This window comes from Manacus vitellinus, unplaced genomic scaffold, assembly GCF_001715985.3.
Source record: "Manacus vitellinus isolate BGI_N305 unplaced genomic scaffold, ASM171598v3 scaffold_10_pilon, whole genome shotgun sequence".
Taxonomy (NCBI): Eukaryota; Metazoa; Chordata; class Aves; order Passeriformes; family Pipridae; genus Manacus; species Manacus vitellinus.
In genome coordinates, this window is record NW_021938838.1 from 7,056,510 (window position 1) to 7,082,382 (window position 25,873).

At 51.5% G+C, this 25,873-nt stretch overlaps 3 protein-coding genes and 1 long non-coding RNA gene across 4 annotated transcripts in view; 3 read left to right on the plus strand and 1 right to left on the minus strand.

The window, feature by feature from the left end:
* The first annotated feature begins 2,765 nt into the window (after nt 1-2,765).
* Nucleotides 2,766-6,960, plus strand: EMC8 (ER membrane protein complex subunit 8). Its single transcript, XM_029965519.1, has 5 exons — nt 2,766-2,774; nt 3,755-3,831; nt 5,389-5,458; nt 5,933-6,027; nt 6,293-6,960. Exons 1-5 carry the CDS (start codon nt 2,766-2,768, stop codon nt 6,450-6,452), a joined length of 411 nt encoding a protein of 136 aa, XP_029821379.1. The 3' UTR covers nt 6,453-6,960.
* A 1,772-nt stretch (nt 6,961-8,732) lies between these two features.
* Nucleotides 8,733-17,131, plus strand: LOC115308013. Its single transcript, XR_003916365.1, has 3 exons — nt 8,733-8,800; nt 15,569-15,657; nt 17,044-17,131. It is a non-coding gene; the product is annotated as an uncharacterized LOC115308013 (long non-coding RNA).
* A 1,638-nt stretch (nt 17,132-18,769) lies between these two features.
* On the plus strand, nt 18,770-23,573 carry GINS2 (GINS complex subunit 2). The gene is made up of 5 exons (XM_025896474.1): nt 18,770-18,790; nt 20,543-20,657; nt 21,042-21,141; nt 22,214-22,340; nt 22,865-23,573. The coding sequence occupies exons 1-5, from the start codon at nt 18,770-18,772 to the stop codon at nt 22,988-22,990; spliced, it is 489 nt and encodes a 162-aa protein (XP_025752259.1). The 3' UTR covers nt 22,991-23,573.
* GSE1 (Gse1 coiled-coil protein) overlaps nt 23,208-25,873 on the minus strand; it is a 13,782-nt gene continuing 11,116 nt past the window's right edge. Inside the window, exon 10 of the mRNA XM_029965520.1 lies at nt 23,208-23,339. Within this exon, the coding sequence (XP_029821380.1) occupies nt 23,208-23,339 (132 nt within the window). The remainder of the gene's footprint in view (nt 23,340-25,873) is intronic.

Consider the following 25,873-nt stretch of genomic DNA (forward strand, 5'->3'; position numbering starts at 1 on the left):
CCTGGGCTAGTGGAAGGTGTCCCTGCCCATGGCAGGGGTGGAACTCAATCATCTTTAAGATCTCTTCCAACCCAAACCACTCCATGATTCCATGATTATGAGCAGGAGAAAATCCATCCCTTTTTAATATCTGTAAAGCTTAACTAATTTCTGATTCCGCCAGACTCATTGGCTTTAATGTTCCCCTCACTTTGTATCTCTTTTTCATCCAAAAGATTTATTTGTAAATAAATTCCAGTTATTTGTAACTAAATTCCATTTATTTGTAACTAAATTCCAGTTTTCTCCAGCTGAGATGATGCCATGGGAATGTTGACATCTTTTGAAGCCTGGAAATGATGAAATGCAGCCAGAGCAGCTGAGCCTGAGCCCTGACCATTCAGTTTTTCTGTGAAACACACAAAATTTCTCATTTAAAATATATTTACAGCAGCGAAACAGTGTGGGAGGGGCACAGCACTGTGTGCTGCTGGTGTCATTGTTTTCTGAGTATGATTTTCCTCATGTTACTGCTTGGGAAAATGGAATAATCCTGTTTATAATTGCCTTAATGTGGGCAGGGCTTGATTTTTTACCTTTTAGAGTGGCAGTAACTTGTTTTTCCTCTGTGAATGAGTAAGTGGAAGTTGCTAGCAAAGTGTAGAATAATGTATATAATAAAGTATGTGTAGACTTTTCATTAAATTAGGATTAAATGCCTTTCTACAAGATTTGTGGCAGTGAATTTTTGTAAGCTTTTGGCCTTCAGTGTATTTTTCTAGTGTAGATCTTGCTGCAGGATCAGATTATTAGGAAACAAATCCTGTTTCTTGTGACATCTGAAAGGTCTTGCCACATCTACAGCAAGAAAACTCTTCTGGAACCAAAGAAATGGCATCATTTTACTTACTTATTCTCAGTTTTTGGTACAGAAAGGTAAAGACTGGGAATCCCTGGCATTTCCCACATCAATTAGGATTTGCTGTGTGGTTCACAGCCACGTTTGTTGCCTCCTGTGATCATTGGCAGCTTCAGAACAGAGGTTTGACAAGAGCCCAGGGTCCTTTGCTCCTCTTCTGGGTTTAAACAAAAGCAAAGATGTCAATAAACACTGTCAGAGCAGTTATGAAAATTGGATTTTATCGTGGTAAGGTTTGAAAGGAGGCACTTGATATCTTCTGTACAACCTAACATGTGGTTACTGAATAAATCAGTGAGATCAGTGTGGTTAAAGTCACTGTTTGTAGCAAAACACCTCTGTTTCTAAAGGATTTGACAGGATTTAATGGGATCTGTTTCTCTTCCAGTTCAATTATTGCTGATTCTTGGTCAAGCCTGTGGCCTGCTCATACGTGGAAGGGTTTTCCAGAACCAGCCCCACAAGTTTCACCTCCTTGTCTCTGACCTGAGTCATCCCAGAATGTTAAATGGGAGCAGTAATGCCCAGATTTAATCTGAAAAGAGAGGATTCACTTCCAAGTGGGTTTGTCCATGTGGTGACTCCTGAAACGTACAAGGAATCAACAAAACCCATACAAATAAACAAACATGAAGCTGTGTCAGGGCAGGGTTAGGTTGGATATCAGGGAAAGGTTCTTCCCCCAGAGGGTGGTGGGGCACTGAACAGGCTCCCCAGGACAGTGGTCACGGCCCCGTGGCTGACAGAGTTCAAGGAATGTTTGGACAACACTCTCAGGGACATGGTAGGATTTTGGGGTGTCCTGTGCAAGGCCAGGAGTTGGATTTCATCCTTGAGGGTCCCTCCCAACTCAGTATATTCCGTGATTCCAGCAGGGCTGGAGGTTTGTAGCTCCAGAGACCTGCGTTTAATTTGCACTTTGGCACTTTGAGATCCCTTTCGAGAGCAGAGTCATTAAGAAAAAGTGAATTAAGTTTCACCTGGGGTTTCTCTCTGTCTTTGAATTTCTCAGATAATTGATGTGGTTTTGCAACCACATCTCAAAAAAAAAAAAAACAACCCAGAAACCAAGGAGCACTTCCCTCTCTCCCTCTGCCTGAAACAGCGCTCAGGTGGCAGCAGGTCCTCCTTCTTCTCCTCCTCCTGCTTCTCCTCCTCCTCTTCCTCTTTCTCCTCCTCTTCCCAGGGCTCTTCCAAACCCCCAGGCACCTGCAGCAAAGCAGAACACAGGTCCCTTTTGATTTTTCCAGGGTGACAAGTTCCATATGGAAACGAGATCCTGTTTGTCCCCAGTCACTTGCCCTTGGCTGAGCTGGACGTGACTAAAAATATCAGGAGCTAATTGATGCTTAGGAAACCTGTGGTGACAGTGCTTAGAGAGAGTTTGGAAATTGCAGCTGGAAACAGCTTTCATTCCTAAAAGATTTTATTTTTTTTTTTTTTTTTTTTTTACACAGAAGTAATTTTTAATTGCTGGTTAGAGAACTGAGAACTTAAAATCATTCTCTCATTTCTTTTCTTTTTCAGACAGAACAAAAATGGATTTTAAACCAAGTTTTTTAATTTTTAAATTGATGGACTTTTTTTTTTATTATTATTATTATTATTAGTTTTAGTGTCTGGCTTTGGGCTCTAATGCCAAGCTTTCAAGCCACTAACAATTAAAACCAGAGTCCTAAGCCCTCGAAATGGGTTTGTAACTGAAACAGCAGTTGGCCCTCAGCTCTATCAGGGCTACACAACCTCTTTGTTTTATCACTTAAATCCATGTCATCCTTTGGATTATTCACATGGCTGGTTTGTTTGTTTGTTTGTGCAGTCTAATACTATAATTATTGCTGAAAATGAGATTGATTTGACTTCCAGGATGCGACAGGTCAGTAGCAGATGTATTTTTGGACTCCATTTTAATAGAGCTGTGGAGGGTTTTTTGAGGCCGTGCTCTCCAGGGACTGCAAAGGAAAATTCGAGCTGTTCTCTCCACTTCTGTCTTTCAGGACTCTGTATTCTGCTGACTTGATATCCTCAATTCTGAGGAGAAACATCATATATAGAAAGAGATATTTTCAAAGCACGACAGAGTCAGCAGGAGGAATTCAGGTCCAGTTTAAAACAGGAAGAAGAGCAGTGTTGAAACTCACTTGAAAAGAAACAACCAACAACAAAACTGCTTCAACTTTTGTACTTCTGTAAATCAAAAGTCGTATAAATTGTGTGCAAAAAAATACATATGTTTAAGCATTTACATACAGGTGTTAAATTAGGAAGAACTCTCAAAGGAAAACATTCTTATCTCAAAAGTTTTCTTGTGACAGAGTGGGTTGAAAAAATGGGAAATGGGACAAATTTCAAGCTTTATTTTCTAATGAAGGCCAAAAATACCTGCATTTTAACCTAGAAATGTTACATTAGAAGTAAAAAGCACAAGCTCTTTCTGAAATGACAGGGAAATCACACTTCCATGCTGTGAACATGCTCTGAAGTCTCTGTGTCAGGTGAACACCGACAGACAATCGCCTCAACCATCAGTGGGTGAGACCCAAAATCCTCTCCCAGGCAGTGTTTAATAGTCCTGTCACTCGAATTTAGGCCAGGCTTTGACTGAGATCACTTCTTGCTCTTTTGCTCCATTTGGTTAATGTTTTCCATCATTCTCCAAATGCTCAATTGGGTTCCTCTGTTCCAGTTAAATCAGCCAAACTGTGCGTGAGCGCACACATAAAGAGACATAAATATGTAGATATTTAAAGATGTAGCAATGCTTCGTTGCTGTTTTATTTGCAGGACAGACACGTGAGATTTCCTTAATTCTGGAGAGTTTTTTCCTGGGTTTAATTGTTCCCATTGCTTTTCCAGATTGACTCCTGGTGCAAGGAGAACAGCTACGTGATAGCTGGATATTACCAGGCGAACGAACGCGTGAAAGATGCCAGGTGTGTTGGTGCAATATTTCCTTCTGTTTGCTCTTTTAGGTTGTACTTTGGACTCTGCCAGCAAAAATCATCCACATAAATCAGGCGTGTTGATTAACTTTGACAACTGTCATCTGGTTCCACATTGTCTCCCTGGTGCTGGGGGATGTGGCCTTTGTTCAGGTGCAGAAACTCCAGGCTTTCCAGAATCCCTCCTCTTCGGTGGGTACTATAAAAGGCCAGGCTTTGAACGACTGCCAGCCAGTTTAATTGCAGTTGTCAGGGAAATAGCCAAAATCTGTAGCATGTTTGCTTGTGCAGTACAGATCTTGTAAACTCTGAGTATCTTATGGAAAGTCAGAAGTGACCTAATTCTTTCTAAACTACTTAATTATCTCTGAGTTTTATTGAAGCCATTTTTTATGTGGAGAGGGATGTTCTTGAAGTGGAAGATGATGTCAGTGGCACAGTGATATCTCTTATTTATCACTTATTTTCCCCAGGTTTAGTAATTTGTTTCCCTGCTGGCTGACTCAGAGTACCCAATAAGCAGTAAAGGACCTTCCTGTGAAGCCACAATTTAGTTTCAGATCTGCATATCACATGTTTTCCCCTCTGTCTATTAGACAAATCCAGTATTGGGACTACTGAGAGTACATCATACTTACATTTAAAATAAATAAGAACAACTTGTTTAAAGTATCATGCCGTGTTCCCTGGAAGTGTTCAAGGCCAGGTTGGATGGGGCTTGGAGCAACCTGATCTACTGGAAGGTGTCCCTGCCCATGGCAGGAACTGGATGATCTTTAAGATCTTTTCCAACCCAAACCATCCCGTGATTCTCTGATTCCAGTTATTTGTTAATGTATATTCAGACTCAAGTGTGTTTTTTAAGTAACACTTGTGACTTCTAAGGTATCTAACAGGGATAAAGGCGTTATTAGTCCTTTCCTTACAAGAGAAATAACTGCTGGAGACATTTTTAAGGGGAAGATACAGTTTGTTCTGTTTGAGGTTTGAACAAATGTCACAGGCTTGATGTTTTTTTTAAACTCCAGTTTAATTTCTGAATGTAACTGGCACCACGTAGAGATTGTCACTGGCACCACTGGCACCACATAGAGGTTGTCATCTCTGAATCTGAATGCTGAAGGTTTTAAAAGATCTTTTTAAAAGATTATCTGATTTTGGTAGAACAACTGGACAGTGAGTTCAAGTGCAGACTGGGGAGAAAACTCAGTGTTCTTTTTTAAATGGCTGCCAGGGCAGAGCTGGGTGCAGTGTTTGGTCTGGTGGAAGAAGGTAGGAGGCCACAAAACATTGATTCCATGTCATCAGTGGACAATTTGCCATTCCAAACCTGTTGCCTGAGCACAGCTGAGATCTGGACCATGTGCTGCAGAGGGGAGCTGGGCATTTCTTGGCCTCCTTCTATCAGCTGTAGCATCAGCTCTCTATCTTGTTCCTGTTTGTTAGCACGCTGTGACCTTCTCACATCTCTTTGAGCCCGTTTCCTGCTGGTTTCAGCTGGGCTGTCATGGCTCACATAACTCAGTTCCTTTTTCCTTTCTGTTGCAGCCCAAACCAGGTTGCAGAGAAAGTGGCCTCCAGGATTGCCGAGGGCTTCACGGACACGGCACTCATCATGGTGAATCACTTCATTCCCCCTCACCCTCTCTTTATTGTATCCTGACTGTGGTGTTGGACCAGCCATGGAAATGCTGGGTTTTGAGTCCTTTAATAAGTAATTAATTTTCTCTTCCCCTCCAAATGCTCTGGGGAAGAGATGCAGTGACCTGTAGCCAGTGAAGTTCAAAGTCTGCAGAGAGACTGTGGTGAGCTCTCTGCCACCTCAGAGGAACTGGAGGCCTGCTCTGCATGTTCAGGCAGCACATTCATGGCTTCAACACCCCTTCTGCAGCATAAATTCTTGTCTTTAATGTCACACTCGGGGCTTTGTGTCCTTGCTGCAGTGGCAAAGGTTGTTGGCAGCTTAAATTTGGCTATGTGAACAGTGGGTGAGTGTAAGGTGCCCTGTTTTTACAAACTGACTTTGGGTTTTATTTCATCTCTTGGGATGCTGAGGAGGAGACTGAGGGGGTGTTTTTGTGTCACACACCAGGTTGACAACACCAAGTTCACGATGGAGTGTGTGGAGCCTGCCATCCACGTGTACGAGCTGCACGAGAACAAGTGGAGGTGCAAGGACCCGCACATGTGAGTAAACTTGGAGTTCAGTGGCATTTGGGTAGTGAGGGGAAACAGGTTGTCTGGGTGGTGGCAAAACTTTGTGGATGAGTGACACTGTGGATGTAGCTGACAGTGATTTTAAAGGTGTTTCTTGCTGTAGTGAGAGAGAAGAGCTGGTTCCTGTAGCCAGGCCGTGACCATTCTGCAGTGCGTGGCTTAATTTCCGGAGTGGAGGAGGTGGTGGAGATTTCCTTTGTGATTCCTATTTATCCCTGGCTGTTTTACATCCTAGTGATTTTTGTGAAGATTGGACTGAAGCCCAGAGAATCGCTGCCTCTCTCTTGGACAGCAAGTCCTACGAGACACTGGTGGATTTTGACAATCACCTGGATGACATCCGGAACGACTGGACAAACCCGGAGATCAACAAAGCTGTCCTGCACCTGTGTTAGAGGGGCTCCTACTGACTAATCCACAGGCATTCCCACTATGTACTGAAGAGAGAAAAATGCTATTTTTGAATGTAAATAGAATAATATTCAGTACCTTGTGTGGAAAGCTGACTGATTAAAGGGGAGGGGCACGTCACGTGGCGCAGTGATGTGTCCGTAAGCCATTGAATCTTTTTTGTGAGGTTCCTTGGAAGAGATGCCAGCTGTCAGTTCCAGCTGTCCTCATGGACACCATCCCACTTGTAGTGAATGTTGCTGTTCCTTGGAAACCAGGACTGCTTCTGCTTGGCCCCACTGTCCGTGTGACAAAGTTTTGACTAAGCTTTTCTAATCTTTAGAGAGGTTACTTTTTAATGATTTATGGAAATACCTTTCCAAAAAAAATCGATGCTGTCCTCAGATGAGAGATTTTTAAGGGCAAAGACATAAAATGTAAGGTGAACGGTTTCTTCTGGCCTGGTTTGGAATTGTAATTCTGTTGGCACAGTAAAATGCAAACTGCTGAGGATGTTCCATGCTCATGTGTCACCTGTTTTGCAGTGCTTTAGCATGACACAGCTACAGAGAGTATTTTAAAGGAATATTCCCAAATAATATGGTGATTCCTGCTCTCCGTGGGCTTGACAACCAGTTATTGCTTGAACGTGTTAAACACAAAGTAAATGATTTATAAAAAGCACTGGAAGCATACTAATGAGTTTGAATCTACATTTTCAGTCTACAAGAATGAAATACCTTATGAATTTTTTGCATTTTGGGGGGATTTACCAGCAGATCTCATTTTTCCTCTGATTCACACGGTGCATATTTCAATAGGTCCAAAATATATCCCTCTGATGTGAAGGCAAGCAAGTGGAATCTAAGGAGCCTGGATACAGTGTAGTTCAGCTTCTGCCTTGTCTTTCTCATTAATATTTATTTCCAGGAAGAAGTTTACTGGACAATGAGGCTTTGTATCAGACTAGAACAGCTCTTTGTAAGCCTTGTTGCCTCACTCCTCATGGTTGTTTGCCCAACTGTAGTTAAGCATAGTCTCAATCCTCTGGATTTCCTTCTATTCCTACCCAAAAATGTGTTTACAAGAAAGATCCAAATGTCACCAAATGGTCCACTTCTCTCCAAGCTCCTGCTTTTTCCTTAGTGTTAGAATCACAGGATGGTTTGACTTGGAAGGGACCTTAAAGATCATATTTCACCCCTTGCCATGGTCAGAAACAGCTTTCACTAGACCATGTTGCTCCAAGCCCCATCCAACCTGATCTTATTTTAAAACACTGAGAATGGGATTGCCAAAACCTCTTGATCTGCCTCAGCTTCAGGTTCAATAAGCACAAGTTTTACTCTTGGTCCTGGGGTAAGGCTAAAATGCTATTTGCAGCAGGGAATAGAACAGGATGCCTCCAGTCAGGTCCTGCTGTGGAGTTCCCTCCAGGTCAGATTCCACTGAGGCAGGAGGTGAGACTGGAGGTTCAGGGAGGAGAGGAAGGTTTGGTTTATCTCCCTGCTCTGCACTAGACAGGTGTGATTACAAAAGAGATTGGCATGTAGTCAGTAACCTTTCCTACCTGTGAGTCAGGCTTGCAGGAGAGGAAAATATTTTCACTTGTTGAATGAAAACATCTATTTAGCTCACAAACAACACTATCAACACGTTCCAGTGGCTGTTTCACTACACATCTATAGGAAAAGATATCCTGGGAGCAGGCTCTGCAAACCACCCAGGCTGCAGGAACAGGGCTGCTGTTTTACTTTGTACAAACACCTCATGAAATCCAAGAGGCAGATGTTATCTTTGCAAGATTCCTTGTGTGGGGTTGTCAGTAGGAGCTGGTGTGTCTGCAGAGCCACTGGAAATGTATTTTATGTTCTTTGTAACAGGATATCATAATGAAGCTTTGATCATACATATGCTAATTCAGGCTAATCTTCCCGTCCTCCCCTCTCATCCCCCTAAGACAAGGCAAACTGTGTCTCCTCATTCCCTGTGACTAACCATTGGGACACACTGCTGGAAGGGGAGCAGCTTTTATTGCTTTACCTTCCCCTTTTTTTATCTTCTGTTTGCTCTCAACTGAAGATCTGAGTGTTTTGCCATCAGCAGAGCCCGGGCTGGCTTTGAGCAGAGGACAAGGGCTGCGCTGCAGGTGTGATCTCACCTGGCCTATTTGCATTGAAGGCTGGACAAAAGGCAGCAATTCCATAAATCCAGGCAGCCACCGTGCTTTGTGAAAGAATGAGGAAGCTGCAGGTGTCAGGGAAGGCAGTGTTCCCCTTTCCTGCTGATGCACCAGGAGCAAATGCTGGTTTCCTGGCCAGCTGATCAGTTGGATTCATCGCAGGAATTTAAGGTAACTCCTTTTTAAAACTTTAGGGGGAAGAAATCTTGGGAAAGGCATCTCTGTTGCTGGAGGCCTTGTGATAGCTAGAAAGACAGTACTGGGAATAGGTGTCCTACTCATTTTTGGTTTGTTAGCAATTAATGACATGCAGGATTTTTTTTTTCTCCCTTATTCACGAAAATTTGGAAACTTGGCATTTGCCTGCTCAGATGTTTAACTCCCAGCTCTTTACCTCATCCATACGACCTGAAGGACTTGGAAATCAGAGAATCACAGAACAGTTTGGGTTGGAAGGGACCTTAAATCTCATGTCATTCCACCCCCTGCCACTATCCCTAACCTGGGATAGTGGACACCTTCCACTGTCCCAGGTTGCTCTAAGGCCTGTTCAACCTGGCCTTGGACACTTCCAGGGATGGGGCAGCCACAACTTCTCTGGGCAACCTGTGTCAGGGCCTCCCCCCCTCACAGGGAACAATTTGTCCCTAATATCCCACCTAACCCTGCCCTCTGGCAGTGGGAAGCCATTCCCCCTTGTCCTGTCCCTCCAGGTCCTTGTCCAAAGTCCCTCTCCAGCTCTCTTGCAGCCCCTTTAGGCACTGGAAGGGGTTTAAGGTCTCCCTGCATCCTTCTCTTCCCCAGGCTGAACACCCCCAGCTGTCTCAGCCTGTGGGATTCTTTTTTCCCACTCTCAACCTCAGTATTTCAAAACAGTGACAAACAGCCCCCCAAGCAGATGGGTGACAAGAGCAATGGGGTGTTGGATCAGTTGTTTTTGGGGTGCTCACAAGTGAGGTTGTTCCTGGTGCCATTTGCCCTCTGAGTTCATCACTCTGTGTGTATATGAGAATTCTGGGAGGTTTTTTCTCCATCCAGCAAGTAAAGCAGCCTGCCACTGGCATTTTCCCTCTTCCCATCTGTCGGCAGAGCTGCTCATGGGATATTCCCTCCCTGTGCCAGCATGAAAGCAAGCAAAGACCTCCCACATAACCTACCTCAGCTCATTAGAGCTGACCTGGGTGCAGGGAGAAGCTGGGAGGAGCCAGAACCCCTTCATCTGGCACAGCTGGTGCCGGGAGCAGACAGATGTGCAGAGCCCACCCCCAAGAATTCCTTATGCAAGCGACAGAGCTGCGAGGAGAGGTGACAGTGACGGATGCAGGAAGCAATCCCGGGTCTCTCTGCTCCCTGGCTCGAGGCCTAATCGCTGCACTCTGCGACCGGGAAAGTGTCTGGAGATGCCGAGTGGAGGGCACTGCTCGGAGAGCGCAGGATGCTAATGGAGGAGGCTCTTAGTGGGGTGGGCTTGTGGTTGAGTGCAGCTTGGAAAATGGCCTCGAGGGGAAATGTGCTCAATTTGCGAGCTGTGCTTCTCGTTTGGGCTTAATTCAGCTCCTGGAGTGGAGCAGGGAGCGAGCTGGTCCATATTGGGCTGGTCCAGGCTGGGCAGGCAACTTCCCTCACATCCTGCCCTGGCTCTGCTTTTCCCAGCTGGAGTTAAACACCTCAACGCCTCACCCTCCTGCACCACAAACCCTTCTTTACTCTCCCCACCGCCCCGAACCAGCCCTCCCGCCGCCGGCAGCGATTTCTCTGTGCCCAAGTATCCTCTGAGGACTTTATCGATTTATCTTTTTTTTCCACTGTCGCTTTTAGACCACATTTTTCACCCAGCCTTCTCATCCGAAAGTACACCCCAGCTGCATCCCTTCCTCTGGTTTCCAGCCATCGCCCTGCGAAAGGCGGTGGAGGCGGATTCAGAGGGGATGGAGGCAGAGGGCTGGCAGGGGTCCCGCGGGGACAGCGTGGCCAGCTTGGCACTCCATGGTCTGCCGGAGCTGTGATGAGGGAATCAGGGAAATCTGCTCTTAAAATTACCTGGTAGGTGGGCTGGGGGCAGTGGGTGACTCTGTGAGTGGTTCCAGGCAGCGCCGCTCCGGCTGCAGCGTGGCAGCACTTTGGCTGGATGCGGGCAGGAGCCGTGCCAGGCATGTCCCGCTCAGCGCAGCACCAGCCCACCAAGGCCCAGGGAAATGGCACAGCCTTTCCTAGAAATGCGCCCTGGAGCTTAAAAGATGGACCTAATTGAAAAAAAAAATGTATTGAGGTTGTAGCGGGGGATAAAAGGGAAAGCTGGGCTGAGATTAACCTGGAGCTCGGCGAGCCGGGGAGCGCAGCAGCCGTGGCCAGGTCCTTAAGCCAATTCCTGGCCGTGGCCTCCCTGCTGAATCCATGCCGGCAGGGAGGTGGTTTGTCCTGGATGCAGGAGAGCCCGGCACGCTCTGGTTTTGTGCATCAGGTAGGTGCTGATTTTCCCCTTTGCTTCCAACCCCCCCATCACAGCAGCTCCTGCCTCGCTCGTGCCACATCCCGGATTTTCTTCAGGGGTGTTTTCTGCCTGCTCGGTTCCTGCTCGGTCTGCTGGTCCTGCCAAGAGGCTGTGCTTGGGGAATGCTGGAGCTGCTCCAGTTTCCCCGGAGTCTGCATCCTCAGCTGCTTCCTGGTGACATCCTCCTCCCTTCCCATGCCTGGCATCCCCTCCGGGTACCACTCGCCAGCCCTGGATCACTGCGGGGCTCCAGGAGGGAGTTCCTTTTCCCCTCCCAGCACTTGCTGCCTTGTTGCCTCTTCCAGCTCCAGCAAGTCCCATGCAGTGGCCCTTCAGCCCCTTTCTGGGGCAATCCCTGAGCCAGGCTGGGACCTGCCCTTTCCTCTGCTTGGGCCAGAAGGGATGGGGGCAGAAGGGGGGCCAGGTGGTGTCGTAGCTCCGTTAGCACAGAGCCAGGGTGACGTGTCACCTGCGTTAGCAGACCCTGGGACTCCATGACCCAGAAAGCTCCTTCATCCCCCTCCCTCCTTGCTAAAACGAGCCCAGCTGGTGTTTGCAGGAGCAGCTCCTTGAAGGGAGCAGGCAGAGCTGCTCCGGGTTCTCCAGCCAAAGCTTTTCTTGTGGCCGGTGTTTGCAAAACACATCCCCTTCCCTGCGGTTCCCCTGGCGCCTGGGAAACCATCAGCTCACCCTGCCCTTCACCTGAAGGGAAGTTCAGAGGCTGCCCTCCATCCTCCCCCCCATCAGTGCCTCAGCCCCCTCCATCCTCTCCTGCACCAGGGCAGGATGGAGTTGGTGGGTTGGGGAGCACCGAGCCTGGGGAGAGGAGCAGCTCAGCTGCCAAAGGGCCACGACCAGGACTGGAAACCAGTGACTGACCACATCAGAGGACAGCTCAGCTGGTTGCCTGGGCTGGAGGTTCAAGTGTTCCCCCAGAGAGTGAAGGTGGCTCCAATACCCACCCACCGAGGGAGCAGTTTGAGCCCACGCTCTTCCTCCCCCTGCCTGGCTGGCTCTTGGTGGGGTTTGGCCAGTTGCCCTGACATGATGCTCAGCAAGTTACTGCTCAGCCCTGGCCTGTGACAGCAATCAGGAACTCCTGGGAGGGATGTAGATTGGAGACAAGGCTGTGTGGGGGTCTCACAGTGACCCTAGAAAGGGGTGTTGGGCCCACTGGGATGCTCCAGTGCTTGGAACTCAGATCTCCCTAACACTGGTCACCCAGCAGTGATGAGGGCTCCACACCAGAGAGGTTCCAGTCCATTCCCAGCCACCTCGAGGTGGCCAACCCCCACCTTCTGTTTCCCAGCCCTAGGGAGGACAGTAAGGGGTGTTTGAGCTGTGTTTGTGCCTGTCAGGTGACACCACAGCAGCTGGAGCAGTGCTGCACCTGCAGAGCAAACCACAGGTATTTTAGCAGGCTGGTGTTTATGTTTCCCTTCCCTGCTGCAGCAAACCATCACTTTCTGCCAGCTTTTGAGCAACAGCTGCTGCCCCAGGCCAGGCTAATTCCAGCCCTCGTGGGTTTGGGGCTGTTCGTTCTCACCCAGCAGCAGCAAACAGGTAGTTTTGGAGAGAGGAATCAAAATAGCTAAATGCAGAGGAGGGATTTCTGCTGCTTAGACTGGATTTGTGCTGCCAGTGAGGGGTCCCTGGGTCAGGTTTATCAGGCTCTGGCTCAGAACTTGGACTTTGCAGCTGAACAGGCAAAAAAACCCCCACATGAACCAGTTAGTTTGTTTGTTTTCTTGGGAAAACCAGAGCTCTGGGTTGCAAACACCCCTGCCCTGACCTCTGTGCCTAGGACTGTGCCTACAGCTGGGGCTGCAGCCTTTACCACGTTCCATCCTCCCCTCTCCTGAGCTTGGAGCTTTCCAATAACTCAGTTATTTGACAAATCAGAGGAGTCAGGTCGGGGAGGAAATCAGCCCTTTCCATAGTTGTGATTTTCATCAGACATGGCAGGACCAAACCAGCAGAAAGCGGAGAAGAACCACCCGTTTCCCCTCCCTACTCCTCTTAATGCCCATCCCAGCCAGGCTTGGTCTCGTGGTAGGGCTCTGATCTCGCCAGAGACCTCCCAGGCTCTAGGGATGGGTTCTCTCCGATCCCTGGGTGAAGTTCAAAGCTTTCCCTCCCTTCCCTGCCCCTGCTGCCGCGGGGTGTTTAATGTGCGGCCAGCGTTCCCTGCTCGCCGGCGCCCCGCATTTGAACCGCTGCTTTTCAGCTCTGTCTGAAAAGGAGTCGGCGCGGGGCCTCTCCTCTTAATTGCAGAGGAGGTGAACATGGAAAAGCCTCAGGCTGTTGCTAATGCAGGCGAAGGAGGCTGCTCCAGAGGCAGAGCCTTCTCCCGGGCGTCCTCCCAGCGGGGTGGTACCCGACCCGGAGCTCTCATCCTGGGCATGGTGAGAAACCCACTGCCTGGTGCTGTTCCCACTTCTAGGCTGGTTCTTGGAGTGACAGGTCAGATGGGAAGGGGAAAAGATCCTTTATGGAAGCTGGGGAGGGAGAAGATGCTCCCAGAGGCTGATGTCTCTAGACATCAGGACTTCAGGGATGGCGATGGGTCCTGCCAGAGCTGGGTGTGGACCCTCATACCAAACTGGCACTTGCTTTTCCAGGCACTCAGTGGCCCCTCTGGCTGCTTGTCGGGATGCTCAGTGCCCGGGGGCTTTGGCTGCAGGCGAGGGCACTCCTTCCTCTCTCTGTCAGCTCCAGACTGGATTGTGCAGCGGGGTGAGAGTAAAGCAGCATTTCCTCATCACCCAAGGGCTTTGCTGGGCTTGGATGGGGCTGGAGTGGAGGATGGATGGGAGGAGCCGGGACTCTGCTAACCTGATTAACCAGGTTAGAAACCAACCTTGCAAAACCCCAAAGCCGGCTCTTGCTACAACCTCTTCCCGCGCTCCCAGGGCACGGCTGGTCCTGAGGGGAATCCCCTCCCAGCCTCCTACATCCGAGAGCAGCCAGGGGAGGTGGGATGCAATGGTGGGCATTGTGCCTCTGGCTCCCAGGACCGGGTAAGTTCCATCCCCTCGGAGCACCGCCGCGCCTTCGGTCCCATTCCCCCTTCCCAGTCCTCCCTGGCCCCACAGGCAGCTTGAGCATCCCCCTCCTCCTGGGCACTTCATCCCCCATTCCAGTGACGCCTGTGATGAGTGTCTGGGGGTTTTTGGAGCGTGAACTCGTCGGGATGCAAATATTCCTTGGCCTGGTGCAGGCACACGGGAGTGAAGTTGAAGCCTCAGCAGCAACCACCAGAAATCCTGCTGGAATGCAGGCAGGGGGAATTTCTCTACCCAAACCACAAGTGGTGTTGGAGCTTGGCCACAGGGATAAGAGCACGCAGTGGTGGGGAGGGGGCTGCTGTGTCCTGTGAAGGTTTGGCCACTGGGATCTGATCTCACAGGATCAGATTCTAGAGTATATCCCACCCCATGCTGGGAGTCCGGGTGTCCCCAGCGTGACTCTCCTCTGGCCTTGAGCGGTGTGAGCAACCAGTAGGTGCCCAAAACCACAGGACTTGACTCAAAACAGGTTTCTTGATATTTGGGAAGCCTCCAGGATAGCTGCAAAGTAGGAGGCATGGGGAGAACTCCATTCCCTGCACCCTGTCTCAGCTCATGAAAATGCAGAATTAAAATCAGCAATAGCAAGTTTCCACTTACCCTTGTTGACTGCTGCCGACCCCCCTCAGGGCTGCTTGGAAAGGCAAACTAAAGCCACGCTGGAGGTCAGGCAGAGAGAGCAGAGGGTTTGTTTGGCTCTCTGCAGGGCCCAGAGTTTGGAAGAGCCAAAAATGAGTCACTGACCCTCATCCCAATAAGCTTTTCCCAGCAGCTGTGGGCAGGAGGGATGCAGATTTCCCAGTAAAGGCATTTTTTCCTAGAATAACTTTCAGCATCTTAAAAAAAAGTGATGTCTCGCAATGGGAATCATCCACTCAAAAGCTCTTGGGGCATCAGGGATGCCCAAGAGGAGCAGGATGATGTGCATTCCCTCAGTGCTTCCCAGCAGCTGCTCTGGCTCAGCCCAAGGGAGGCAGCCCCAGGAGGATTCCTCTATTTCCTGTGCGTGGGCTTGGGGTTTTCTCTGCAAGAACCAAAGAAATAACGAGACCTGATTCCACCTGCTCACGGCCTTCTCACCTCCAAATATTTGCACCCCAGGAGTGGAGAGGCTGGGATGGGACCCTCCTACCTGGTAACAGGCTCCCTCTCCACCCTCCCAAAAAGTTCTTACTAAACTCATCGGATGAGATTGAGTCACTGAAGTGCCGTGACATCACTCGTGGTTTCTGAGACGGAGCAGCCGCACTTCCTGTTGTGCCTGGGCTCCTATAGATACAGACACGCACGGATAGATGTGAGCTTTTAGCCAGCAATCAAGTTCCCTCTCCTTCCTCCTTCCCAGCATCTCTCCCCTCAACCTTCTCCTCTCTTTTCCAGCTCCAGCAGCAAGGACCGGCGGCGGAGCTGGAGAGCCGGATCCCGCTGAGAGGATGAAAACATGGGGCTCAAGTTATCCTGCCTGAAAGGTAAGTCTGGGGGGGGAATGCTGGGGTGTCTCCTGCTCTGTGAAGGCATCTGGGGGATGGTTGTACATGGAAGAGCTTTAGGTGGGGGTGGGATTGGTGGGGTTTGGGATCTTGGTGGTATTTATGAAGTCCCACGGTGACCTGTTGCACTTGCACCACCCTGGAGATGATTTTCCCAGCCCTATCAAAATATAAAAGTCCAGTCTTATGCTTGTCCTGCATCCTCTGCTCTGGAGAATCCATGGGTTAATAGCATCACTCAATAAATAGGTGGGTTTTCTTTTGAGGTGGGAAAGGGCCTTCAAAAGCATGGATGGACTGCTCAGGGATGCATGGATGGAGTGCCTGGGGTCAGGCCACAGGCCTGGGGTCCCAGCTCCTGACCTCCAGACCGACCCCAAGCGTCCTTCGCTGCTCCACTCTCCCAGGGATACTCCAACCCATGATTTTCCCCCCCCAGCTTTAATTTTCTTAATGGATTTAGGCTGGGAATGGCGTCATGGATGTCTGCACAGGGTGAAAGTGGGAGCTTTTAATGCTCCTGGCCTGGCAGGGCGAAGGCTGGATATCGCATCTCCCATTAGCTCTGCATCCCAGTGGCCCGTATTAATCATCCTTGAGGTTCTTAGGGATGGGAGTTAATGAGTATCCCTCTCTAAGATGCAGGGCTGCCTCTTCCCTGGCTTCTCTCAAGCCTAAATTCTGTGAGATGCTGGTTGAGATGGGCACAGAGTTGGATGCATCACCCAAAAATGAGCACTGCCACCTCCTCATATCAGGGATGCTGGAGGAGGGGTGTGTGGTCTAGGGAATTTGGGGGTCCCACAAGCCCATCCTCAGCCCAACATGGGGTGACTGAAGAGGGGAAGCAGGCAGCCAGGGAATTTCCACCCTGCCTCAAATCCAGGACAGAGCTCCAAAATATCCCCCTGTGCCTCCAGACCCCTCCGACGAGCTTGGAGTCTACAATAAAAGAAAAGACCCTCCTGCTTTTCCAGCTCCCTTACATAAGGCAGGGCTTTATCCTTAATTAAAAAGAGATTAAAAATATCAGTGTCTGTCCCCTCCGGGCATTTTCCTGCTTGGGAAGAGCTGAAACCTCCCTGGATGCCGCCTGTGCCGCGTGGGGCTTTTCTGCTGATTAAAACAGCAGATTAAAGCGATCTTCTCCCTGGAGGGGGGTGGGCAGGCGACCGGGGGGGGGGATCCACCTCTGTGAAACACCCCAAAATCCAAGTGGGAAGGAGGTGTGAGGTGGGGGTGCCTGTGGATTCTCAGGTGTCTCGTGCGGGGCTGACACAGAGGAGGGCGGGGAGGTGAGGGATGCTGCAGCACCGTGCCTGATCACGTCCTACTGCCCCTGCTTTATCCCCCCAAATTCCACAGGCTTGAAGACGTGTGTGAGCAGCGGGAACGGCAGCGACCGGCCCCCGACGGCGTCCTCGGGGGAGAAGCACCTGCACGTGCCCTCCATCATCGTCACGCCGCCCACACCCACGGGGACCATCCTGTCCCGAGAGGGGCGGAGGGCGGGGGGGTCGTATCCGTGCAGCCAGTGCTGAGTGGGGACAGGGGGGACACCATCCCGGCGGGATGTGTCCCTGCTCTGCTGGGATGGAGCTGCAGCCTCCAGGATGCGACTCAGCCGGATCCAGCACTCCGGGAGCTCCGCAGGGACACACGTGGCACCCACACGGGTGGCTTTGGACAACAGTGACTGGTTTTTCTCCCTTTTCCTAACAGCACTGTGGAGGGGGTGGCACTGCGTGGATCCCCCTGATGAATAAAACCCCTGGGGCTCTGCCCCCCCCCAGTTTGGCACCGGTTTGGCTGTGGGTGGTCTGTCCCCCAAAAACAACCTGTCACCACCACCCCGGAGCTGCCTTTGTGCCGACGGGTGGCCAAAAGTGGGACCCCCACCTCCCCACACAGATTGAAGAATCAAACAGCACCAGGAAAATGAACTCGGTGTCACCCGCATCCCGCCGGATCAGCCGCATCCCGGGAGGGAGCCGGGGGCGATGCTTCCCGGGGAGCGGCGGCACCCGGAGCCGGCGGGAGAGGCGGGAGTGTGAAAGCAGATGGAAATTTAATTTTTTAATGACAGCAGCAGATGGCAAAAGACACGCGAGGGGAGGCGCAGCGTGGGGGGGACGCTCACGGAGCGCCCGGCAGAGCTCAGCACGTGCCGGCGGCACCGCGGGGGCTGCGCCGGGAACGGGGGGCTGCGGGACCCTCCTCGTGCCACCCATGTGGGGGGTGGTCTGGAGGTCCCCAAGGCTTGGCTCCCAGCCCAGCCTGGGGGCACCTTCGGGGCAATGCTTATCCCAAGGATTTGGGTCGCTCCATGGGTGGTCCCGAGGCTGAGACCGAGGTAGTTTGGGAGGGGGATTGGAGAGAGGTGGATTCATCTGGGGGGTTGTTTCCATGGGGATCTGCAAGCCAAGATGCAGCCTCCCCAAATTCATCCAGAAGCTGCCTGGCTGGGCTGGGTGTGGGCGGGTGGAGGAATGGAGGGATGGAGGGATGAATGGATGAAGAGATAGATTAGATGGGTGCATAGAGGGCTGGGTGGATGAATGCGCAGGTGGATGGATGGATGGATGGATGGATGGATGGATGGATGGATGGATGGATGGACGGACGACACGGTGCATGGACAGACAGCAAAAGGAGGATTGATTGCTGCTATGAGGAATGGATGAGTGGATAGATGGATGGAGAACTGGATGGATGGATAGATGGAGGTGTGGATGAATGGATGAAGGCATGGACAGATGGAGGGGTGGAAAGGCAGATGGAGGCATGGATGGGTGAATGGATTGATGGTTGGGTGGGTGGACAAGTGGATGGATGGATGGGTGGATCGAGGCACGGATGGATAGATGGGTACATGATGGGTGGGTGGACGGATAGGTGGGTGGGTAGATTGAAGCACAGATGAGGGATGGAGGAGTGGATAGGTAACTAGATGGATGGGTGGGTGGGTGAATAGCTGGGTGGGTGGATTGAGGCATGGATGGATGGATGGATGGATGGAGAAATGGGTGGATGGATAGGCTGATGAAAGAAGGGAAGGTCTATATGGATAGATGGATGGATGGATAAGCCGATGAACAGAGGGAAGAGACAGGTGGGTGATGGCAGGTGCCTGAGCATGAGTGTCTGCATCAGGGACAACTGGACAGACAGACACGCAGCTGGCCACTGCCAGGCCATGCGCAGGAGGGCGGCTGCTGGGTACAGCCCTGGACACCCACCCACAGCCCATGCCACCCACCACAGCCCCGGACACCCACCACAGCCCGTGTCACCACTGGCAGTCCGGTCACCGCACCACACCCCCCATCACCGCATCACAGGCTCCTGTCACCCGGAGCACCACAGCCCTCGTCACCCACCACAGCCCGTCGTCACCCATCAAACAACCCCCGTCACGCTTCATCAGCAACCCCGTCACCGCCGATCACCACAGCCCCCGCACACACCACAAGCGCCGGTCACCGGGCACCACAGCCCGATGTCAAGCCCCCCCCCGGCCCCGCCGCGCCGCCGGGTTACTCGCAGCCCTCCATCTGCCCCGGTACCTTCCCGGCCGCCCGAGGGGCGCCAGCGTGCGGCGCTGCGCGCGGGCGGTGGGCGGTGGCGCTGGCGAGCCCCAGCGAGGCCCCGGAACAAGTGACAGAGGCGCATGATTGGCCGAGACGCCCCAGGGAGGGAGCCGTATTGAGTCGCTCGTGCCAAAGTCCGGACCTGCCCTCCGGGGTCGGAAGCCCGCCGGAGCGCTGCGACTAGAGGGGTAGGCACACATCAGAGAGGCGTGCGCCACGGCAACAGTAGACGTGGAAGCCAATCAGGTCGATGGCACCGCGCCGCGCAGGCCCGCGCCCTCCTTCCGGAGACCTCGCGAAAAAGCGTCGGGAGAGCGGTCCAAATTGGGGCGGGTGGGCGGGATCCTACGGGCCGTACGCAGCCAAATTCGGGAGCGGAGGGCTGCGCACCCGGTTGACGGTCCCAGGGGTGGTCCCAGTTCGATGCCCAGTGCTATCATTCCGGTTTATCGATCCCGTTGTATTGATACCCCAGGGTTCTGAAAGACCCCTAGTTCCCACGCTCCCATCTACAGCCGAATGGAGCGGCCGAGGTGGTAGCTTTCGCGCCGAGAAAGGAGCTGGTCGGACGATCGTGCCGCAAACGTCAGTCCGGGACGGATTCACACTCATCGGGGTCAGGCGGGCCGCGGGGCGGGACCGGGCAGGGGGGTTTGGGGACGCGGGGCTGGGCGTCGGGAGGGGGGACAGAGACAGAGGAAACTAAAAACAGTATCAGAGGGGCTCATGGGCGGGGCTGGGGCTGGAGAGGAGCTTGGGGACTTGGGGACAGGGCTGGGGACTTGGAGACACAGCCTGGGGAGTCAGGGAGTGGGGGCTTGGGGGGACAGAGCCTGGGGAGACTGGGGAACAGGGGTGCTTGGGGGACAAGGACGGGAGGGCAGGGGCTGGGGCTGTTTGGGGAACAGCCTGGGGAGATGTGGAAGAGTTTTGGGGGGGCTTGTGGGTCATGGTTTGGAGGTCAGGGTATAGAAGGGTCTGGGGGACAGGGGGGACTTGGGGCCAGGGAAGGCCAAGGGCAAGGGCTGGGCGGTTTGGGACAGAGCCTGGGGACACTGAGGGCAGGATCCGGGTGGGTCTTGGGGTCAGGGATGGAGGGATTAGGTGTGGGAGAATGGGTTTAGGGGATTGGGATTGAGGGGTAGGATCTGGGGAGATTGGCGGAGACTGGCTGAGGGGATTGGGGATGGTCTAGGGTGTTTGGGAACAAGGGGAGAGGATGGGAGGCACAGGGAAGGATCTGGATGGATTGGGGGTGGTGGTTTGTTTTTCAGGGAGATCTGGGTCCTTTCAATCCTGGTTTGCCAGTAGAAGTGCCTGTCTGGTTGGCCATTAATCTGAAGCAGAGGCAGAAGTGTCGGCTGATTCCTCCAGAATGGATGGATGTTGGTGAGGATGGCGGCTTTGGCTTCAGCCCTTGCCTTCAGTGTGTGCAGTGGAAACATGAAATTAGAAAAACATCTATTTTTCACCTTTAGTGGGGGGCTTAATTAAAAAAACACAAAGTAACTGAGAGAGAAAGATCTGTCACTTGTTCACTCAAAGAAACTTTGGTTGACACTCTGTGAGGAGGGAGACCTTGGAGGCTGTGATGTCCTTGTCAGCGTCCTTGTGTGCTTCCTCACAGGAGCCTTTTCCTGTCCTCATGTCATTTGAAGCTTGGATATAGAGTTGATCCTACAGATATAACACATGTGTTTCCAGGGATGGGTAAAAATGCACCTGGAGCATTGAAGGCCTGGTGATGCCTGACTATCCCTGCTTGTATTTTAGGAAAACTGGAGGAAATCCGGGACCAGGAACGGAAAGAGGACACATTCACTCCGATGCCCAGTCCCTATTACATGGAACTCACCAAGCTGCTGTTGAACTAGTGAGTAGGAGCTGAGCTGTGGCATTTTCCATCCAAGTACGTGCTCGCACGGACAATCTTTCAAGCCTTGGTTGGCAGCAGCCCCGGAGGGCGGCGGGAAGAGCGGGAGTTAACGGAGTTTTATCTCACAGCCTGCCAAGATTTCACAGCAGCAGTTTCCTCATGGTAACTTTGCATTTCAGTAACTTGGGGATTGCTTGTTCTGTGGCCTCGTAATTGGGGCTGTGCCGCTTTATTGAGCAGCAGCTCAGCGTGGAGGCCTGGAGGATCCGCAACACGTTCCACGGCTGCAATCTGTTCAGCAGCCTAAACCCTCCAGGCTTCTTCCTTGGCTCTCCTTCAGGAGGAAAGCTCCTCTTTCCTCAGCCTGAGAAGCAGGAGACCGGGGATATTCCGAGCCTGAGCTCCTGCCTGCTGAGGCATTTCACTTGTAAAATGTGCTGGCTGGTATTTTGCTCAGTGCGGGCTCTGGTGACTTTAAGCCCTCGATTAAGCAGGGTGGTCATTCCAGCTCTGGCTTTTCCTCTGGAGATGAGGCTCTTGGCTCGCAGCTCCCTCCCTCACGCTACAACAACCCTGACAGCTCTGTCCGCGCGAATTGATCGGATCTCTCAAGGTCCTTATGGCAGCGCTGAATGGCCTTAATGGGACGATGTGGCACGTCTCACACAGCCCTTTCAGCTTAATTCTCCCTGATGGAGCCCCGGGAGCCCCGAGCCGGGGCTTTAATCGCGGCCAAGCCCTTCGATTCCCCAGCTGCCCGTGACTTTGGCCAGGTTATTGGCCCTCAGTGCACCTCACACCAGCTGGGCAATTACAGAGCAGAAGGATTCTAGCGAGAACCAGATGCTGCATAAGAGCTGAGCATTCCTGGGTAAATAAACCATCCCAGAAATCCCAGCAGCACAAGTACCAGACTGGGTTTTAATGTGGAGTTGCAGGGTTTTTTTCTCCGTAGCAAACTGCTTGCCTCAGAGGGGTGAGGCGCTGCCAACATGACTTAACGCCGGTGACACAACGTACACGTCCCTTGCAGCCTGCTCTGATCCTCTCTTTTCTTTCCCTTTTCTAGTGCCTCAGACAACATTCCCAAAGCCGATGAGATCCGGACGCTGGTGAAGGATACGTGGGATACCAGGATGGCCAAGCTGCGGCTGTCCGCGGACAGCTTCGTGCGGCAGCAGGAGGCTCACGCCAAGGTGTGCTGGGGATGTGCTGGGATGGCCCTGACAGGGCCAGGCTGGAAGGGCTCCAGCTGCTGTGTGGGATGGTGATGGATGGGGAATGAGCTGCTGGGAAAAGGCTGGCTGGGGCATGTTTTTCCTGGGTTGTTGGTACGTCAGTTGTGGGAGATAAAGCCCTGTGTTGAACCCTTGCTTTTCGGGCTTGTGGCAGCTCCCTGTGCCTTATGGAAACCAGAGAATCATGGAATGGATTGCATGTGAAGGGATATTAAAGATGTAGTTCCACCCCCTGCCATGGGCAGGGACACTTTCCACTAGACCAGGTTGTTCCAAGCCCTATCCAGCCTGGCCTTGAACACTTCTAGGGATGGGGAATGCTCTTGAAATAGTACTCTTGGTGCTCAGGTGCTTCTCCTAACTGGGGTGGCAGCGGGGTCAGTCCCTTGGAATGTCATCCAAGGGGAAATGTGGGCTGTGAGCTGCTTCCCAAGTGCCTTGTCCTCTGCTGCTTCCCAAGATTCTGTTATTTCCCCTTTTAGCTGGATAACTTAACCTTGATGGAGATCAACACCACCGGGACTTTCCTTACTCAAGCCTTGGATCACATGTACAAGCTCCGGACTAACCTCCAGCCTGGCGAGAGTGCCCACTCCCAGGATTTCTGAGCGGGAACTGGAAGGGAGCAGGGCTCTGCTCCTCACCCCTGGGCCTTCATCTGGCCAGTCCCCACCTCCCTGCACAGACCTCCCGACGCCTCCCGACCCTCATCCTCCCTCGGCAGCAGCTGCACGGCCTCACAGCCGGGTGGGAATTGCTCCGATGGCACCGGAGCGTCCCTGGGAGCCGCTCTGGGGCTCGGTGCGGGAGGTGCCTTGCTGGGCTCTAATGAGGCTGGGCGGGATCTCTCCTGTGGTTGTACTTCAGCGAGGGAACTTCTGAGGGCAGCACAGGCCACACACTGCCTTGAAAGCCATAAATTTCGAGGCGGTGCTTCGCCATGGATTTTCTCAGAGCCTTGGGAAAAAAAAAAAAGGGGAAGATGTGCCGGCAATGAGGTGTCTGCTGGGGAGATCAGCTGGGAAGCAGATCCATCTGCTCTTTGGAGGACAAAGAAAATGGTTTTCCCTCTCCAAAGCCAGGCTATTGGGAAATATACATCTGACTGGGTTTTTTTTTTAAATATTTTGCCTTTTTAATCTGCAACTGTGTATAAAAAAAAAATAAAAATAATAATAAAAAATAATTGCAGCTGGGTGAGCAGCATCAAATTAATCCCTGTGTGGTGTCACACACGGGTTAAACAATGCTTGGAAAAACCTGCAGCTCTCTCCTTTGGCTCCAGCCCCGATTCCCTGCAGCAGAGAGGCAGGCAAGGGCAGGATCCAGGGCAGGATCCAGGCGGGATCCTGGCCGGAGCCAGGCTGTGCTGATGGCAGATGTAATTATTCCTCGAGCCCGAGGGTGCCAGGCTGCGAGCGCTGCCCTTCCCCGAGCATCTGGGCCAGGCTCCTGCTGCCATCTGTGCCCTGCCTGCCTCTGCTGCGTCCCCAAAGGGCTGGGACAGCAGGAATGATGGCAGGAGCTGCTGGGAATGCTTGGAGCAGGGCTGGGAATGCTCGGAGCAGGGCTGCGTTCCCATTGCCGGCGGCGGAGAAAGAATCCGTTGCCGTCATTGTGGAAGAGTTTATTTTGGTTTTTGGATGTTTTCAGAAATTACAGCAATATATTCATAAATACCTAATTACTACATTCAACAAATAATATATTACATTACAATTAATTCCAACAAGTACATTTTGAACATGTTTAGGGTTGGTTTTTCTCCTTTTTTGGGTTTTTTTTTTTGCTTTCTTTCACAGCATCTAACCTGCCCCCAGCAGGCTCTGCCTTACTCTCCCTCCTCCCAGCCATCCCAGGCTCTGGCACAGCTGCTCCAGCAATTCTGCACGGGGTGTGTACGGACACGACCGCTCACCATGGCCCCAAGGGGAGGAGAAATGCTGAGAAATTGGTCCAAAAAACCTGATTCTGGGCTGGTGAGGACAGAAAGTCAGGACAGGAGGTGCTACAAAGCGAGGCTACATCCCAGCCAGGCTCCTCATCGCGGTGAGGGATAAACTGCCATTGATTTTCCATCCCTGGCTTCTTCCCCCCTCCACCACAGCACACAGGAAGGGAAAAGAGTGCAGCAACGAGTATTTTGCTGTGTTAAAATTCCCTGTGAAGCCCGGAGTTGGCAGCGGCGAGGCCAGAGGCTGGCGAGGCAATTGGGGATTTAAAAAAGATTAAACTAATTTCTGTCACAAGGGCATTTTGCTTTTTAATCTTGCACAGCTTTTTATATTTGGTGAAGCCAATGGGAGAGCGGGGAGCAGAGGGGGGTTGGGGAGGGTTAATGCTTTCTTTGCAAGTGCAACAAGGGAATTTAAAGCAGGAAGCAGAGGTCACCTTTTCCTGGAGATGTGAGCTGGTCTCGTGGCGAATTAAAAACAATTTATAATAAATAATTTAAAAATAATAATAAAAAAAAGGCTTCCCTGGGGGAGTTGGGACACACGATGGGTTAGAAAAGAGGCTAAAAATGGCACCAAGCCTGACCCTGTCACCCCATCCTGGTGGCACCAGGATATCCCTGCCCGCCAGCGGGCACAGCTCAGACCTGGAATGTCCCCATGGTGCCACCAACAGACTCACAGAGACCCTCTTTCCCCCTGCCCAGACTGCCTTAGCACTGCTCTGATTGTCTTGGTATTTTGGGAAGAGGGACAAGGACACCCCAGTGCTACCCACCCCCAAACCCTCCAGCCCTCTCGGCGCAATTCCTTTGGGTTTTGAATTTGGCAGGTGGAGACTGTTCAAGGCTGAGACACCACCTGACACTGTAACACCCACAACAACCTGACTGGAGCAGAAAACGCCCCAGAAAGCAAAGAAAAAGGGTAAAAATAATAATAATAAAAAAAAGACCAACAAAACACAGGAGGGTGGAAGGGCTCGGCTTCCCAAGGGACTGGTGGTGGGACAGCACTGGAAAAGGGGATTTATTTTTCCTGGGTTTAAATTCTTTTTAAAACACTTCAATATCTTTTCTGGCCTGACCAGCAGCAGTACAAACACTAAAAGCAAGTTAATCCTTTTGCCAAAAAAAAAAAAACCAAAACCAGAAAGAAAATAAAAACAGGGAGGGAGAAGGGGAAACAAAAAAAGGAAAAAAAAAAGCAGAAACATATTAAAAAAAAAGGCAAGCTTTTTATAACAATAATTAAAGCAATAAAAACATACAAAACTTTGTTGTTTTTTAATATATATACACAGTACAAGGCTGAAGCACCTTTTTTTTTCTTTTTTTGACTGTTCAATCCCAAAGCCAGGGTGACAAGGTGACCCCACGCGTGTCCCTGCCCCTTCCCCGCCAACCAGGAACAAAAAGGGACCTTCAACCAGTTTATTGACTTTATTTTTTGATAGCGAAGTGCATTTCCAGTGGAAACCCCGGGATGGGGGTGCCGTGCCGGGAGCAGGGGGCTCGGCAGCACCCGGCCCCGCGG

What these genes read in the sequence shown, in the direction of transcription:
- EMC8 (XM_029965519.1), top strand. An exon ending in GAACGCGTGAAAGATGCCAG is followed by an intron (nt 3,832 to 5,388) that starts GTGTGTTGGTGC and finishes TTTCTGTTGCAG; the next exon opens with CCCAAACCAGGTTGCAGAGA. An exon ending in CGGACACGGCACTCATCATG is followed by an intron (nt 5,459 to 5,932) that starts GTGAATCACTTC and finishes GTCACACACCAG; the next exon opens with GTTGACAACACCAAGTTCAC.
- GINS2 (XM_025896474.1), top strand. Translation starts at nt 18,770, where the DNA reads ATGAACAGAGGGAAGAGACAG. An exon ending in TCCAGAATGGATGGATGTTG is followed by an intron (nt 20,658 to 21,041) that starts GTGAGGATGGCG and finishes CTTGTATTTTAG; the next exon opens with GAAAACTGGAGGAAATCCGG. An exon ending in AGCAGGAGGCTCACGCCAAG is followed by an intron (nt 22,341 to 22,864) that starts GTGTGCTGGGGA and finishes TTCCCCTTTTAG; the next exon opens with CTGGATAACTTAACCTTGAT.